The sequence below is a fragment of the Balaenoptera physalus genome, assembly GCF_965194825.1.
Source record: "Balaenoptera physalus genome assembly, chromosome: 18".
Classification (NCBI taxonomy): Eukaryota; Metazoa; Chordata; class Mammalia; order Artiodactyla; family Balaenopteridae; genus Balaenoptera; species Balaenoptera physalus.
The window spans coordinates 76,531,754-76,548,545 of record NC_138899.1 but is presented as its reverse complement, the minus strand read 5'-3'; the positions used below and the strand labels follow the sequence as shown (position 1 = coordinate 76,548,545).

General features: G+C 56.3%; 1 protein-coding gene across 1 annotated transcript; it reads left to right on the top strand.

Annotated features, from left to right (window-relative positions):
* Positions 1–1,379: 1,379 nt before the first annotated feature.
* On the top strand, positions 1,380–5,050 carry GSX1 (GS homeobox 1; the record flags this gene model as incomplete). Its single annotated transcript, XM_082434978.1, has 2 exons — positions 1,380–1,791; positions 2,262–5,050. 2 exons carry the CDS (start codon positions 1,380–1,382, stop codon positions 2,642–2,644), a joined length of 795 nt encoding a protein of 264 aa, XP_082291104.1. The 3' UTR covers positions 2,645–5,050.
* Between the last annotated feature and the right edge of the window lie 11,742 nt (positions 5,051–16,792).

Here is a 16,792-nt window from a genome sequence, read left to right as displayed (position 1 = left end):
CCCATTGTATGGAAAAAGCTCCTGCACGAAGCAGCTTTGAGCCCCGAGGACGATTTTAAAAGCTGAAGCTGTGTACACAAGGCCAGGCGTTTGAAGTTGTTTAACCATTGTGTGACCAGAAAGAAGAGAGTGACACGACAGGAGCAGGTCTTGGGGAGAGGGGAGCTCCGCCCGGGTGGGCGAAGGCAGCAGAAGCTGGGAATACAACTGCCCCTCGCACCGCTCCTCCAGGGTGAACTTCGGGAAGGCAGTGATATCCGAGCGCACCCGCAGGTCTGTTAGGGTGTGCGCCGGCGGAGAGAGCGCCCACACTCTCCACGTCTGGTGGGGTGTGAGATCTACATCTTCACCGGCCAGTCTTTCCTCCCATTCCCTGCCTCTCTGTCCGCGATTCTCAGCGGGTGATTCCTCTTTACATCCACGGCCACGTCGTTGACTAGCATCTCCCCAACAAAGACTGGGCGTTATAGGCAGCATCGAAGTTAAGACTATTTGAGAAACTCAGAGAAAACAGGGACAGCGATGGGGCTAGTGCTGGATAAGAAATACCGAGCTCTTCTCCTCTCTGCCCAGCGGTGCCACTCCTGCAGGAGCCCTGGTCCTTCTGCTTCCGACACAGGAAGATGAGAGCGATTCCACAGGTGGAAATCGGAGGCCGGCTGTGGGGACGCTCCCGGGGTGCACAACGCCGAGCTGAGGAGACTAAGTGGAGGCAGCCTGATCTTGGGGGGCGAGGGGGAAATGAGAGAAGGAGGGGGACGGGGACCGAGTGCGCAGAGAAGATGGGGGTGTGCGCCCATGGGGATCTGTGGAAGCGAGGCACTGGGGGTGCGAAATCAATAAGATAAACGGGCCGATCGCCAATGCAAAGCCAAAGGGGAGTAAGGAATAAAGAGAAAGAAAAGAATATTAAATCGCAGGAGAATGAGAAAATAAACCCGCAAAGGGGAGAGGAGGGGGCGAGGGCGCCTGTTACGGCTTGGGTGGGGTTGACAAGAATGGAGTACATTATGCAGTTCATTTAGTTAACAAGTGAAATAATGAGGAAGCGTGCAGAGTGAATGCCAAGAGAAAAGGCACAAAAACCCTATTGAGAGGCCCCGGCCGCTCCTGGCGTAGCCCATCACATGGCAATAGTCCTATTTAAGCGGCGCCGCCGGCGCCTTTCAGCACCACTAGCGCTGGCCAGCACCCCGCGCTCTCTGGGCGGCGCCCGCGGCAGCAGCGGCGGCGCCTCCAGCCCCGGCTTCAGCGGCGCCTCCGGCCTCCCCGGAAGAGGCAGCTGCGCGCGGCCGCGGCCCGGGGAAGTGCGTGGGGAGCCCCGAGGTCCGCGGGGCGCCGGGAGCGGGCTGGCAGCGGGGCGACCGCGCACCGGGGCCATGCCGCGCTCCTTCCTCGTGGACTCGCTGGTGCTGCGCGAGGCCGGCGAGAAGAAGGCGCCGGAGGGCAGCCCGCCGCCGCTTTTTCCCTACGCGGTGCCGCCGCCGCACGCCCTGCACGGCCTCTCGCCCGGCGCCTGCCACGCGCGCAAGGCCGGGCTGCTATGCGTGTGCCCGCTCTGCGTCACCGCCTCGCAGCTGCACGGGCCCCCCGGGCCGCCCGCGCTGCCTCTGCTCAAGGCGTCCTTCCCGTCCTTCGGCTCGCAATACTGCCACGCGCCCCTGGGCCGCCAGCACTCGGCCGTGTCGCCCGGGGTCGCTCACGGCCCCGCGGCCGCCGCTGCCGCCGCCGCGCTCTACCAGACCTCCTATCCGCTGCCCGACCCCAGGCAGTTCCACTGCATCTCCTTGGGTAAGGCGGGGAGTGGGGAGGTGGGGCGGGGGAGGGACGGGACCGGGCAGACGAAAGCTGGCTAGGCAGGCATGGGGGACGAGGACCCTGGGCGTTCTGCGGACGATGAGGGTCATTTCGGGCCCCTGAGTGGACACTCTGGGTGGCGTGCGGCTGGAGGGACGGGATAGGACACGGGGAGGGAGGGTGAGGCAGAAGGTCCCGGCCCTGGCGGGGGCTCCCAGGACAAAACGAGGGCTGGGGCTCAGGGCGCTCCAGAAGGGAGCGCGGGGGCCGCGTGACTCCGGGAGTACCAGGGTCCCGAGGCTTGTCGAGGAGGAGCCCGCGGTTACGCCGCTGTGCATTGTGTTCGGGGCAAAGAGGTGGGTGAGAGACCAAAGTCCCGGGATTCTGACGGCCGCCTACCGGAGGATCGGGCCCACAGCGCAAGGGTCTGATCGCTTCCGTGTCTGCACCCCTACCCACTCCAGACAACAGCTCGAACCCGCTGCCCAGCAGCAAGAGGATGCGCACCGCGTTCACCAGCACGCAGCTGCTAGAGCTGGAGCGCGAGTTCGCCTCGAACATGTACCTGTCCCGCCTGCGCCGCATCGAGATCGCGACCTACCTGAATCTGTCCGAGAAGCAGGTGAAGATCTGGTTCCAGAACCGCCGGGTGAAGCACAAGAAGGAGGGCAAAGGCAGCAACCACCGCGGCGGCGGCGGCGGGAGTGCGGGTGCCGGCGGGGGCGCACCGCAAGGCTGCAAGTGCGCGTCGCTCTCCTCAGCCAAGTGTTCCGAGGATGACGACGAATTGCCCATGTCTCCATCCTCATCGGGGAAAGACGACCGGGATCTCACGGTCACTCCCTAGGCGCACGCCTCCCCAGGTCGCCCATCCCAGACACTCCCCGCGGCTCAGAGACTGGTCCTGGGACGCAGCACTGTTTCCCAGGCACCCACTGCCAAATGGCGGCCACGCACGGATTTGGCACGGCTTTGCGGAGGTCCCCGGCCCTGGGAAGCGCCGAGAGCTTGGCACACCTGACCCTGGTATCCCTACCCCAGGGCCCGCGGCCGTCCAAAGCGGACTCCGAGCTGTGCACACACTGCACGCGCGCGAGTCCTTCTCAGCCACGCAGCGCAGCGGCCCGGCCCAGCGCCCTGCTGGCCGCCGGCGCCTCCCCGCCCGCCCTCTCTGGACTGGCCCAGGCTTCCTCGCTTCCTCCACTCTCCTCCACCCTGGGTCAAGCTCGGCCTTTGACCCCTCGGGTGCCCATTCGCTCCCCCCTCCCCTTTTTACGTCTTTCCCTCCCCACCTCTTTCCTGCGGTGATTTATCCACGCTCCCACCCCCCGAGACACATTTATGAACTTCTGGGTTTTGCTTTTCTTTTCCTCTCTCTTCCGCTCCTCGAGGAGCCTCCTCGAAGTTCAGTCGTCCCTCCATCAGACCTTGCTGTGCCCATGGCTCCTCTCCCACGCGCGAAATTGCCGCCCGTGCTATTCGTGTTGGGGAAACCGATTCACTTTGTTTCGGCGACGCTCTGCATTCCCCCCGAGGCAGGCTCTCTGTCTCTGACGACCCCTCTTCTCCCAGACCCCAGCCCTGCCCCAGCCTAGCTTGTAACTGTAAGGTCTCTGTAATACCAGAAGATATTTATTTATTTATTTATGTACAAAAGTTTAAATAAACTTTTTTTTTTCTTCTTAGAAATCCACGTGGCTCGGGATCCCAAGCCAGGTTGGGGCTTCCCGCTGGGGCCGGGCGGGGCTGGGTGGCGGAGTCCAGCTCCGCTCCTCGCCTTGCAGCTCGTCAACCCCTCTCTGCACCCTCAGCCCCCGAGACTCCGCCTTCGGCGCCCACCGACCGGGTGCGCTCCCGGGTCTCCTGTCCGACTCGGGCAAGGTGCACCCCTGCAGGAGACAGCAGAGCCCTGTCCGGAGGGGAGGACGGGCGCTCCCCGTGCTGTGCCTGTAGTTCTGACCCCTGCAGCGCCCCTGTCCCACCTGGGATCCGGCCCCACCTCCAGCCCCCTTGGTTTGGCTGTCCCGACCGCCGTCTCCAAGGTCAGCGACCACTCCCACGCGAGCCGCTGAGCTCAGCCCTTTGCTGAGCTCGGATGGATAACTTGTTATTGTTATCAATCTATTTATTTTCATGTATCGTATTTGTTAGGGACAAATTCCCAGCGAAGTGGTGCGGCCTCCTCTTGGAAAGACCCGCTCGCTTTGCTTTAAGGCAACCTCCATTAGCGGGGTCCCTACTCCCAGAGCCATGGCCGCGATTTCGGGGACCCAGAAAGATCCGGCGCCGGGGTTCCCGCGAGGGGTCCTCCGTAGCCGGAGCTGGTGGCTCCGAGACGTTACGTTCTCACGGATTCTTGTTACTATCCCACAGCCCCTTACGACCTATAATCCAGCCCCCAGCCCTCCTCTGGAGATACGCTGGGGTTTTTACTCGTACGTGGAAGAAGAGACGCAGGAGGTGCGCGGGTTCCGCGGAGGCGGAGGGCGCACGGCCACCGGAGCGGGTGTTTCTGCTGCTCAGGAGATCGGATACGTGAAACAGCGGATCCGGATTCTCACGACCTCCCCAAGCCCCCCATTCCACGTCCTAGGGGCCTGGGTCACTTCTTTTCCTTCCAGATATCTCTCCGTCACACACACATACACACACCCCACGCACACCCTGGGGAGCGCCGGACTCCGAGTATTTAGGCAGAGCAAACACACGTGTCCTTTCGGCGAGAAAGGCTCTCCAGTTGGGGTTGCTCCACACATGCCGGGTCATTTGAGTGCGGGGTTCTCTCTCCAGTTCCGCTAGAATAAAGGTGGGCGCGATCTGGCTCCCCACGGAGAGGCCACTCCTGGTTCCCCCTGGAGCAGATGCATGGGCTGTGCCCCAGGCAGATGAAAGCCTGTCACGCGCGCCCTTGGCACCCTCCCTCTGACCCCCATCCCCATCAGTCTGAACCCCAGTCTCACGGGAGACCAGTTCTCCGCCCTCCCAGGAGGGGCCATTGTGCCAATACGAGACGAAGCCGAAGCCGGAGTGCTTTAAGGCATACCCTGAAGAGAATACCAACGAATGTGTTATTATCAGTGATTCTGACGCTTTCCGAGTTTGGGGCAGCTAACCTGCTGCTCTAAGAGCCCTTCGGTAGTGAACTTTCGCATCCTTTAGCGCCAGCGCTACCCACCAGTGTACTTTTGAGGCTTGGGACCCGGCAGCAGCAGGGCCCCCAGGGGACAGGTGGATCGGAAGGGCTTGCTTTGAGCCAGCACCTTTCCTGGATTATGGGGGTCGGGAGGTGCACCTGAGACAGACTCCCGCTGGCTCTCGGTGACACACCCCTGGACCAGAAATGCAGTTTCGGAGATGGGCGCGAGCTGGGGCGGGGGGAGGGTGGGTGGGTTGGCGTGGGGCGGGGGTGAGAGGTGCCTTACTGAGGGAGCCGGAAACTGGGCTTGGAGCGTTGTGAAGAGGTTGGATCCGCCCCCCCCCCAAGCTACCCCCGACTCCTTCAGTGTTGCCATCCTATGCAGTGGCCCCTCCTGTCCCAGCTGCTCGCAGAAGCCGCAGATCCGCTGCTGCGCGCCCTGTCCACGCGGCTCCAGTTCTCCTGGGAGCGCGCTTTTCTCCCTCTCATCTTTCTCTACCCAAGACTTCACTTCCCCATCCCGCTCTCAGAAAACCAGCTTTTTCGCTTTCTGGTGGGCTTTCCTGGTGAGCGTTGGGGAAAAAAACGCAGCCTCCTTGCGGCGGTCCCAGTGGTTACCAAGGCGGTGACAAGAGGGCGACGCTGCGCAGCGTGGACGCGGCTTCGGCGCGCGGGGGCTCTCGGCATCCAGCCGCCGCCTGCAGGGGCGGCTAACGGCTTTTGCGTCCCAACACTCTTTAGTCCTCACTTTGCAGTCTCTGTCGGTCCAGACCGACTCTGCTGCCTGGGCTGGGGCCAAGGCAGGCGCTTCTGCGGATATGGAGCTTCTTATTTGGGGAGACAGAGTTCAGTCTAACCACCCTATTTTGAGCTGGAATTTGGGATTTGCAAGGCAAAATGTGAAATTAAAATCAAACTGAGTTATCTTATCAGGATGAAATTTCCTGGAAATTATCATTGAGTGTGACTAATCCACATACAGACCCCTGAGTTTATTTCAGGGACACCATCTTTCTTTTCTCTGTGGTTTAGTGGCTAGGAGTTTGGATGCTAGAATCCAAGTGACCGGCTTTGCAACCCATTTCCACCATTTACTTACAAGCTGGGTAATCTCAGGCAAACCACTGGTTCTTCCTAAGCCTCAGTTTCTTCATCTGTAAATGGGGATTGTGTTAATAGTTCCTTTGTTGGGTTGTCGTGCAATAGTAAAGCATAGAATTCACATAAATTGCTAAGCACAAGGTCTGCAGTTTCAATAAATGCTAACTAACAACATTGCTGTTGTTGTCACTTGTCATGCCTATAGCTGTGCCCGGGGCATAGTGCGGAATTATTTTCTGAAAGCTGGAAAGCGACCACTCACACACAGGCTGCTACCCAAATCTACCACTGCAGGGCTGGAGAACAGGCACAGATGCAAATATCTCCAGGACTCCCTGGAGTCAGTTGTTCAGAGTCAGTAACGGGTCGGCTCTGTTTGGCCAGGCACTGCCCAGGTGCCAGGACTCACTGAAGGCCAGAGAGGGACTCTTTCCACCTGCATTTAGACCAGTTCCTCAACTTCCTCACTACTGACATTTTGGGCTAAATAATTCTTTCTGTGGGGACTGTCCTGTGCATTGTGGGATGTTTCACAGCATCCCTGGCCTCTACCCACTAGATGGGGGTAGTACCCTCTACCCCTCCCCCCAGTTGTGACAACCAAAAATGTCTCCAGACACTGCCAAATGTCCCCTTGAGAACCACTCTTCAGGTTGAGAAGCACTGATTTAGACTTGTGTCTTTTCTGCTGAAGTTGGCCAGTCCACAGTGGCCAGGATTTGGCAGCCTAGCTCCAAGCACACCTCTCTCCTTCCCTTCATCCATCCCTCATGGAATAAGTGGCCCTTCTCCATCCGGAGCACTGGATTCTGCACTCGGGAGGGGCTTGAGAGAAAGAAGGGGAAAGAGAAGATGAGTGGGGGTCCGAGGGGAGAGACCAAAGATGCCTGCACAGTGGGAGCATGGCCGCTAGTCTGAACAGCCCTGAGCGTCTGGGTTGAAAAGGTGAATCAATTGGAGGCGTGCTGGGCGAGCAGAGTTTACAGAGCCACTAGGGCCTTTCCAAGAACATCCTATCCATTTGTCCCACGACCTGTAGACAACGGGGCTCCCTCTTCCGTTGTGCGCATGGGTACCCACAAGACCAAACTTTGGGGGGAAAAATTTCAGAAGCCTGGGTGGTATCCCCATCAGTCATAGACACACTCACGCACTCACCACCACCACCATTTCAGACTTTCAATGACTGAAAGTCTGAAACTAGAAATCAATTCTTTTTGCCTAAGGCCTCCCGTATTTGGTTCAACACAAGTACCCCTGAGAGTAGTTACCACTGAGTACATCGTTCACTTTTTCTGAGAAAAGCCTCTGGAAGGGCAAAGAGCAGAAAGTCCCTGAAGGGGAAGGGATGCAGGGGACGTGTAAGAGCAAAAAAGGGGGCAGCGATCAGGGGAAGGGTCCCGGAAGCCTCCCTGGCATGGACCAGGGCTGCCTGGGTCATGTGCCCCCGAGCCTGAGCTCTGGGGATGAGTGAGGTGCTGTGGGATGACTCAGAACCGGACTCGGCCACAGAGTCAGGAGTAAGCTGATTCCAGTGAGGCAGTAACACCACGCATCCAGGGCTTCCCCAGTCTCGCATGTGGTGATCAACAGGTGGGCTTCTAATACGGACACCCTAATAGAAGTGTGTGTGTGTGTGTGTGTGTGTGTGTGTGTGTGTGTGTGTGTGTGTGTGTGTGTGTTAGAGACGCTGAAACGAAAGGAAGGTAAAGAAACCTGGAGGAGAACCAGGTTACCCTGCGGTTGAATGCCCTGCTTCAGGTCATCCTGTCACTATGAATCCAAGCCCTGGTTCTTCTAGCAATCTCCCTGGAAACCACCAAGAAATCCAAGGCCTCGGTCCTGACACCTTGCATCCTGGTGTCCAGGCCTCTGTCTGTGAGTCGGCCTTCCTTCCCAGCTCGGGAGGAAGTGCTGCCCAAGGCACACTGGCAGGTGCTCGACTGGGCATGGTTTCAGGCAGTAGTGGGTAAGGAAGGTGCTGCCCTCAGGAGCCGCCACAGTCAGGGGACGGGGCATGAGTGCACAGCGGGGCTCAGAGCCCTGCAGAGAGGAGCTTCCCCTGCTGGTACCGCTGGACCCCAGGCTTTTGGGTCCACCTCCAGAGGCTCCCTGTTCCCAGCGAGTGCCAGAGGGAAGCAGGTGTCTGCCTCCTCGGTGCCCTGATGCGGAGAGTTTGTCGAGTAGCTCTGTTACGGGCTGGATTGTGCCCCACACCCCCAACTTATATGTTGAAGCCCCAACCTGCAGTACTTCAGGATGTAACCACGTTTGGAGGTGGGGTCTTTGAAGAGGTAATTAAGGTTAGATGAGGTCATAAGGGTGGGGCCCTAATCCGAGATGACTGGTGTCCTCCTAAGAAGAGGATGAGATAACGGACATGAGCACACCCAGAGGGACAAACATGTGGAAGCACAGGGAGAAGGTAAACCAAGGAGAGAGGCCTCAGGAGAAATGAGCACTGCCGAAACCTTGATCTGAGACTTCCAGCCTCCATAACTGACAGAAAATAAATTTCTGTTGTTAAGCCACGTAGTCTGTGGCATTTTGTATGGCAACCCTAGCAGACTAAGACAATTTCTGATCAGGGTGGGGCCCTCTAGACCCACACCCCCCATGCTAACATAGGAATATAAGAAGAATGGAGAGCAAAGAGCACTGGGCTGGGAGTCGGGCCCCTCTGAGGTAGCCGTCCCCCTTGGACACCTGAGGTCCAGCCCCAGTTATGCCACCAACTTTGGACAAATCATCATCTTCCTGGATCTCAGCTTCCTCTTCTCTAAAGTCGGGGGTGTCACTGACATTAGTGAGGTTTCTTCTTTTTCTGACCAGAACCATTCCCCTTCTCTCCAATAAGCATCTAGATTTTCTTTTTTCAAATGTAAATTAAGGTAAGTTCTGGAAAAAAAGGAGGCATCCACTGAGGTAGACATTCACACACTGTGGGAGTTCCCCAGAGCCAGGGTCCCAATTTCCACGACAGAATCCAATGAGGATTAGCTATTTACTGCTTATCCCCCTCCCCAGCAAATCAGGCATGGGCATAGGACCTGGACCCAACATTTTCCCCAGAAGTCTGAATCTGGAGGGGAGTGACACAGAGTTGCATGTTTCAGTTAGAGATGGTTTCCTGTGGCTGTGAAGCTGAGAGCCTCTGAGTGACGGCAGATGACCTATGACATTGGTAGAGGGAATTGCCCAGGGTGGGAGCCCCAGAGGGACATCTAATGAGACTGTCCAGTGGTGAGACCTTGGCTGTATCTACCCTCCCTTCCTGCCTGGTTTCCTGGCCATTTCACCGGCTTTCCGTGAACTATCAGATGGCCTTTCATTCAATACCTTTTCTGCTTACGTAGCGGGAATTTGTTTGTTGTCTGCAACCGAGAGCTCTGAGTGATTCAGGAATCCATGCCATGTATGAGCCATTTAGATCCTGCAGAGGATTGTGAACAGACCTGGAACAAGCATGACTGTCGTGTCTGTGGAACCGAGTCTCAGTTCTGACCGGGTGACCGGTACTGCTTTACGTAGGATTCCCTGGACCAGGGCTTTTAGGCTGGTGCCCATGCATTCCCTTTGGACGCACTGGGGCAGTCAGACTTGGGTGGATAGTTTCAGAATTCATCATCCAGATGTTATGGCATGAGTCACAGCTGGAGCATGAGCTGGCCTCACCCTGGAGCAGCGCTGGGCTTCCTGGGGGCAGCAGGAGCAGCCCCCCCCTCCCATTTTCACACCTGCAGGGAAGCTGTGCTCAGGCCTGCATGGAGACTCAGGGCACGACCTCTCCGTTTGCCCTGCCTGGCCAGGCCCCTCTGAGGTGGCTGTCCCCCTTGGACCCACATTCACAGAACTGCTCAGGCTGTGTGGTATTTTGCTCTTAACAGGGAGGAATCTCCCCTCTCTCCAAGACTCTCCGTGGTAGTTAATAATGCCCTAGAGGTGCTCGAGAACTTTTCTAACCACAACCCTTTTTATTACTTGTGTTAGAAGCTGAATTCAAGCTACTTTAAGCTAGAAGGCGTCTCTTGACTCACGGAACCGATTAAATTCCTAGTGGGACTGTCCTGAGGCGCTCGAGTGAGTGATGGTGTGGGGAGACGGCTCCCCCTCTTCCCCTTCCCTTGGCTTTGCTCCTCTCTGTGCTTCTGCCTCCTTCTTTCCTGCTGTAGAGGCTCTGTCCTTAGAGGTGGGACAGCCTTGAGTGTGGGGCTGGGGGCAGGCAAAACGGGGCAATGGCAACAGCGGGCTCCAGGCTTACATTGTCCTGGCTAAACGGCCTTGGCAAAAAAGCAAGAGCGTGTTTCTCTCCCCGAGTCCTGTGGTGATGCCAGAGTGGTGGCAGGGGTTGTCCAAGGTGGCAACCCTAGAGGTGACCATCCTAACCACAGATCAGCTCTGCCTGAACCGCATGTCAATCCAGTGGCTGTAGGCAGGGGTGGCACTCAGGCGGACACTACGACTGGAGGCCCAGGAGCGCACAGAAAACGGGGTTTGTTAACTTGCTGTCCAGCAAGGTAAACAGCCTGGCTACCCACTTCACACAGCTGGGGGTCTTAGACACCACGGCCTCCCTCCCCTACCCACTCCAACAACCAAGCCTAGTGGCTGCAAAAGTGATTCCAAAACTAAAACACCAAACCATTTAAAAAGTTGCCTTTGACACAAAATCTGACTTTTTCCTACATGATACCTTCAAATTTGGCTTTCCTAAAGGACTCTTACATTTGCTTTCCTCTGGGGACAAAAAGGCAGGAAGGTCTCCCCTTCCACTAAGGAACAACTCTCAAAGCCCAGCCCCTCTCCTGAGAGCTCGCAGGATTACCAATTCACATTGTTTTTTTCTGTTACACTCTTAAAATTGGGAAACTGCACATAGCTATGTGTGTTTCTATCACCTGTGCCATGGTGCCCAATGCCCCTAGATGAATGTCTTCTCAGGGGCCAGGATGCAAAGGAATTCCAGCTGTACAAAAGCCGCCCAGTTAAATGCCCTCCAACCCTGGCTCCCTCTTTGCTTTGTTCTAACAGCCACTGATCTCTCTGTGCCATATAATTCCTCTTCATAACCTTGGCCCAATACACCAAGCCTAATATGACACATTGCTGGATAACCACAACGCCCTTTCCCTCCAGTATCTTTTAATTAAAATGTTAATTTGCACATGCCCAAGTTATACCAACTCCAGCCCAGAAAGAAGGGTTTAAACTCTAAAAGGATTTTGAAATTCTTTCACCAACTTAAGGCATTTTGGGGATACGGTTTGTATGAAAGATGCTTCAGAAAATGAAGTTGTCATGTATTGTATGCATAAATAAACCTTTCAGCTCCCTGGCAGAACCCAAGCTCAGTGGGGCTGGAAAAGCATTCTGGGTATTGGCATGCAAATGAGCGTGTCCACAGCAGTTACCGGGCACCTCGGAGTGGTAAACAAGCTGATTGTCATGGGAAATGTAGTCGGGCTGCTCTGTTTGAAACTGTTTTGCAAATCCCTTGTTTGGTTAGATTTCTGAACGTCGAGTTTGTGAACTCAATAATACAGCTTAATACCAAATTCCCAGTCACACCATCTTTGGACGCCTGACAGCGCTGTGCACACCATAAAGGGCCGTACAAGCAGGCATGCCCAATTAGGCTTGGAATGCACACACAGAAGGCTGAAGTGAGACGTCGCTGCAATCAGGATATGGCCAGAGTGCAGAGGGGCTGGCGTGCGTGCGGACACCACACCCCTGGCTGCGCCCTGCCTCGGCCAGGGCTCTCTTCCTCCGGAGCTGTTCCATCCCTCCCACTCCCAACCTGGCCAACTCCTACTCGGCCTCCTCTGGGAAGGGACCAGCCCGTCCATCTCAGGGCAGCACAACCTCGTTCATTCCACGGATGAGTCCAGTGCGTTTTCTGTGCCGGCGCCTGGCTGGGCTCTGACCACAGAGAGCCGCTCTCTGCATCCCCATGTGTCTCCCCACCTAAGCAGTGCTCCTCAAGGCAAGACACTGGGTCTGACCCCTCTGTGTCCCCAGGTCCCAGCACTGTGTGTTTCCTCTTCTGTCCTCCTGCTGTTGCAGCCCGGGCCTCTGTACCTCCCTGCTTGCCCCCTGTGCACCCAGGGGAAAGGGCTCTGCTCCCCCCTCCAGCTCCCTGCCCACCTTTGCCTCCAAACTCACGCTGAGGCCTTTGTCAGCTGCCTCAAGTCCACCTCTCTGAAGAGCCCACTGTCCGGGAAGCCAGCCCTGAAGATTCCTTCCCTGGAAAAGGGCATCTGCTTCCCAACAGCCGTTTGCCTGTGATGCTGGGAGCAGGTGCACGCGCTGGGGAACAGGCAGCAGTACCTCCTGGGGGGTCGGGCAGCCCACGTGGAGAGCAGCTTCCCCCGGAACCCCCGACTGATGGTGGAAACGTGAGAGGGGAGCAGGCACGGGGAGAGAAATAGGTAACACGCTTCCTGGCCACATTGTACTTTTTTGGGTAGAAGTTTGGTCACGGAGATGAAAATGTTGTACATGATCTTATTCAGAAATAACTTAGGTCCCTGTCTGGGTCTGCCTCTGTGTGTCCCCTCTTATAGTTTAGGATCAGATCACTTCCATCACCCACTGTTATGAGAGGAATTGTATCCCCCCCAATTCATAGGTTGAAGCTCTGACCCCCAGGACCTCAGATGTGGCTGTATTTGGAGTGACGGCCTTGACAGAGGTGATGAAGTTAAAACGTGGCTGTTAGTGCAGCCCCTATGCTATTCTGACTGGTGTCCTTGTAAGAAAGGGAAATCTGGACACAGACACGCACACCCACAGAGAACAAGCCTGTGTGGACACAGCAAGAAGGCGGCTGTCTGCAAGGCAAGGAGAGAGGCCTCAGGAGAAACCAACCCTGGTGACACCCTGATCTCGGACTTCTAGCCTCCAGAATCGTGAGGAAATGAATTTCTGCTGTGCAAGCCACTCAGCCTGTGGTGTTTTGTTCCGGCAGCCTGAGCTGACTAAGGCATCCAGTACGTGTTCAGATCTTCTCTTCATGCAGAGACGCCCCTGGGCATGGAATCAGCTCCTCAGTCAGCTGTGGCAATTCTTACAGGGCTGCCTTGGTGTAAAAGGCCACACGGGCTGCCCCTCCTGGGGCTGTGGCCTTTCCTAGGCCTCCCCAGGCACGGCCAGGCAGCCACGGAGCCCTGGTGCCTCTCCTGAACTTCCTGGCTGACTCTGACCTCCCGCCCCGCTCATACACCTGCTTCCTCAACAAGGATTCGCTCAGCACAACTAGTCTACGCATCGGGTAATGGTGAGAAAAACTATCCTGATAGGATTTGAGGGGGGAATAAGGACTTTAAGCAAATCACCACAAATTAGAGGAAAAGCCACAATCAGATGAAGAAGGGAGAAGAGAAAACTCCAACTCGGACCGGGAGGGACCTGAGATCTTAAGGATGAGAAGGAGTTAGCTAGGCCAAGATCTAGGTGTGGAAGGAAGTGATGGGAAGGGCAGCCTGCGCAAAGGACCTGTGGTCACAGGGCACGAGGCCGTCTCTAGGAACCGAGAGGCCCAGGGATGGGAGTGCAAAGGGCAGGGCAGCTCCTGGAGAGGTAAGATGGGGAGGCAGGCAGGAGCCTAACGCTGAACCTGGTTGGCTGGATTAATGACTGGCGTTCTGTTCTAAGAGCAGTGGAACCCATTGTAGAGTTTTAAGCAGAGGCTTGACCCAATCACACCTGTGTTTTGAAGGACCCACCTTGGCTGCAGCAGGGAAATTGATGGGAGGGAGGCAAGAGTGGCCGGGGGACACCGGCAGGTGTCACACACTCACCTCACGCTTGCTGTCTAGACTGTTCTTGCAGGTACAAACCAGGACGGAGAGCCGACTGCCTTCTATGTGATCTGAGGGTCACAGCAAAGGGCCCCTTCACTCTGCCAAGAAATTTCTCTCTCGTCTGTCTGCTGCAGAACTAGGGTCCTCCACGAAAGACCTGCTCTTTCAAGTTAAAAGCCTTGACCTCTGATAAACACAAACGTTGCTGCAGGACAACCCCAGCCTGTGCAGCCGGCACGGACAAGAAAGGAGCTCAGCGGATGAGCACATGCCAGGAAGGCAGGCTCTCAGAACCGAGCCTCCCTGTGAATGTTCTGCTGGGGATGCAGACCAGGCTTGGCTTGGCTGGGCAGGCAGGAGAGAATTCAGGAGAGCTGGGAGCATGGACGACGGAGCCAGCGGGAGGAGAAATGGGTTGAAGGAGACCCTTCATCCTTCAAGCTCTTTATTACTATTATCTCTATTTTCCACACGAGCTTCAGTTCAGAGAAGCCAAGCAACTTGCCTCAGGTCACACAGCCCAGAGTAGTACAGTCAGGATACAAACGGCCCCCCTGGTTCTGAACCTGGGGCTGCATTCACCTCAACAGCAGGCCTTGGGAGCCCGCTCTGAAGCGTCCAAGCAGCAGCCGCCCCGTGGATGATGGCACGAGGACCCGTCCCCAAACGCCACCCCATCAGTGAGGGACTGGAACACAGTGAAGCACAATGAACATTTATTAAACGAATTCCCCATCATCACATGGGAAACCACGTGCGTGTGCTTTGTAAACAGTAAAGCCCTAGATCTTCAGGGGAGTTTTAATAGCTTCAGTCTCTTTAATGAAAACGTTCCTCAAATGTCCCCACTGAAAGGCAAACACTACCGTCGGGAACGATGCCTCAGCCCAAAAACATTTTTAAGCCACATGTCTTCACCAAACATGATCTACTGCGTTCCTTCGATGCACTAGACCAGTGGTTCTAGGCATATGGCAGTGACCAGAATAGACAAGGTCACTGCGTTCATACCAGTGGGGGAAAGAAGCCCCAAAGCACATCAATAAACAAGATATAGACCGCCAAAGGAAACGGGCGTGTTACAAAGAGTATGCAGCTGTGGTCACTTTCGGTAGAGCGGTCAGAGGGGCTCTTGCCAAGAAGGAACGTCCAGTGGAAACTTGAATAATGAGAAGGAGATGGAAGTGGCAAGAGCTGGAAGAGGGCATTCCACACGGAAGGCCCAGCATGTGCAAAGGCCCCAGGGCAGGGAGAGACTTTAGCAGTGCAAGGTAGAGAAAGAAGGCCAATCTAGCTGGAGGCAAGGGGTAAAGAGGGGCTCCAGCTGGGGCTGGAGAAGTAGGGAGAGGTCATATCATAAGGAGACTTAAGAGCAGGGTAAGAGGGTTAGAGTTTATTCTAAAACTATTAGAATAATAACTATTCATTGGCTAGTTCTTAAGAGGGGAGTGAAATCGTCTGATTCATGTTTTTGAAAGGCTGCTCTGAAGAGAACAGAATGTAGGGCAACTAGATTAGAAGCAGGGCGGCCAGTTAGGGGGCAATGACAGTAGTCCAGGGCAGAGCTTGTGGCAGCTGGGCTAGAGGGGTGGGAAGTGTAGTGACAGAATGCGCTCTGCGGGGGAAGTCAGTACTTGCTGTTGGGTTGAATGTGAGGATGGGAGCAGAATCCTGAGCGAGAAGTAGATTTTTTGGCCTCAGCAGCTGGATTAATGGTCCTGTCATCTCCTGAGATGGAGGAGACGGGGGAGATGTAGGTCGGGGTGGGGACGAGTGGGGGATGTTTCAAGGGCTCCTTTTTGGCCATGTTACGTTGACGAAGCCCATCAGACGTCCAAGTGGAGATGCTGAACAGGCAGCTGGCCAGGCATTCACAGTTCTGTCAACAGAAATGAAAGGAAATAGGACAAAAAGGGAGGGGAGACTCGGGGACGAGAGGAAGCTGGTAAGAGAAGGGACCTTGGTTGTTCACGAGGACAAACTTCCAACCTGTTACAACTTCCAATTCAAATGCATTCCTAGAAATCCTTCCGAACACTTGCCGTGTGCCAGGCACTGCATAGGATGCTAAGTAGTCAACAGAAAACAGGAGAGGCGGAGCCCTGCCCTCAGGTAGCTCATGCTCCAGGGAGAGCAGACAGGTGCTGAACACGTAAACGGGCACACGTGGCAAGAACCCTCTGGGAAAGAGTAACAGGGGAGGCACTGGGGTGCAGACTCATCCCAGGAGTCTAAGACCTGAATAATGAGAAGGACGGCCCATGGCAGGGAGGAAGCACGATGGGCATGGCGCCTAAAGGGGCAGAAGGAAGGCCAGTGGGAGGTGGACCAGCTGTGATCGCAGGCGTCCAGCAGGCCGGAGGACGCAGGGCCTCCTGGGCCATGGGAAGGGGCTGGAGGTCCTGCCTGCAGGACGGGAAGCTGTGGAGGGTTTAAGCAGGGGAGGGACACACCGGTATCAGGCACCGGACAGGAGGCTCTGGCTGCAAAGTAGAGAGTGACTTGCAGGGGGAGAGTGGCAGGGGCACAGCAGACCCCAGAGGGAGGTGGTGGGAGTTGGCCGCTGGCTCTGGGGGTGGTGACAGGCAATGGCTCAGACGCGTTTTGACAGCTGAGCTGAGCAACTGATTGGCCGTAGGGAACGTGAGCCATCAATTTGAGAGTCATCAGAAAGGCCAGTCTGCAGGCCCTGGACTGCATGAGGCAGAGAAGAGGACCAAGGGCGGTGAGCTGACAGCTTCGGTGCTCCAGTCTATGGAGGGAGCGGGGCAGGGGCCAGGAGGTCGGGGAGGGGAGCGCATGCCTTGGGGGGGATCTCCACCTCAGCACTGTCAGCGTTTTCTCTGGGGGGCCGCCCTGCGTATTGTGGGATGTTCAGCAGCACCCCTGACCTCTACCCACTTGATGCCACAGCACCTCCACCCCGGAGTTGTGACGGTCAAACTGCCTCCTT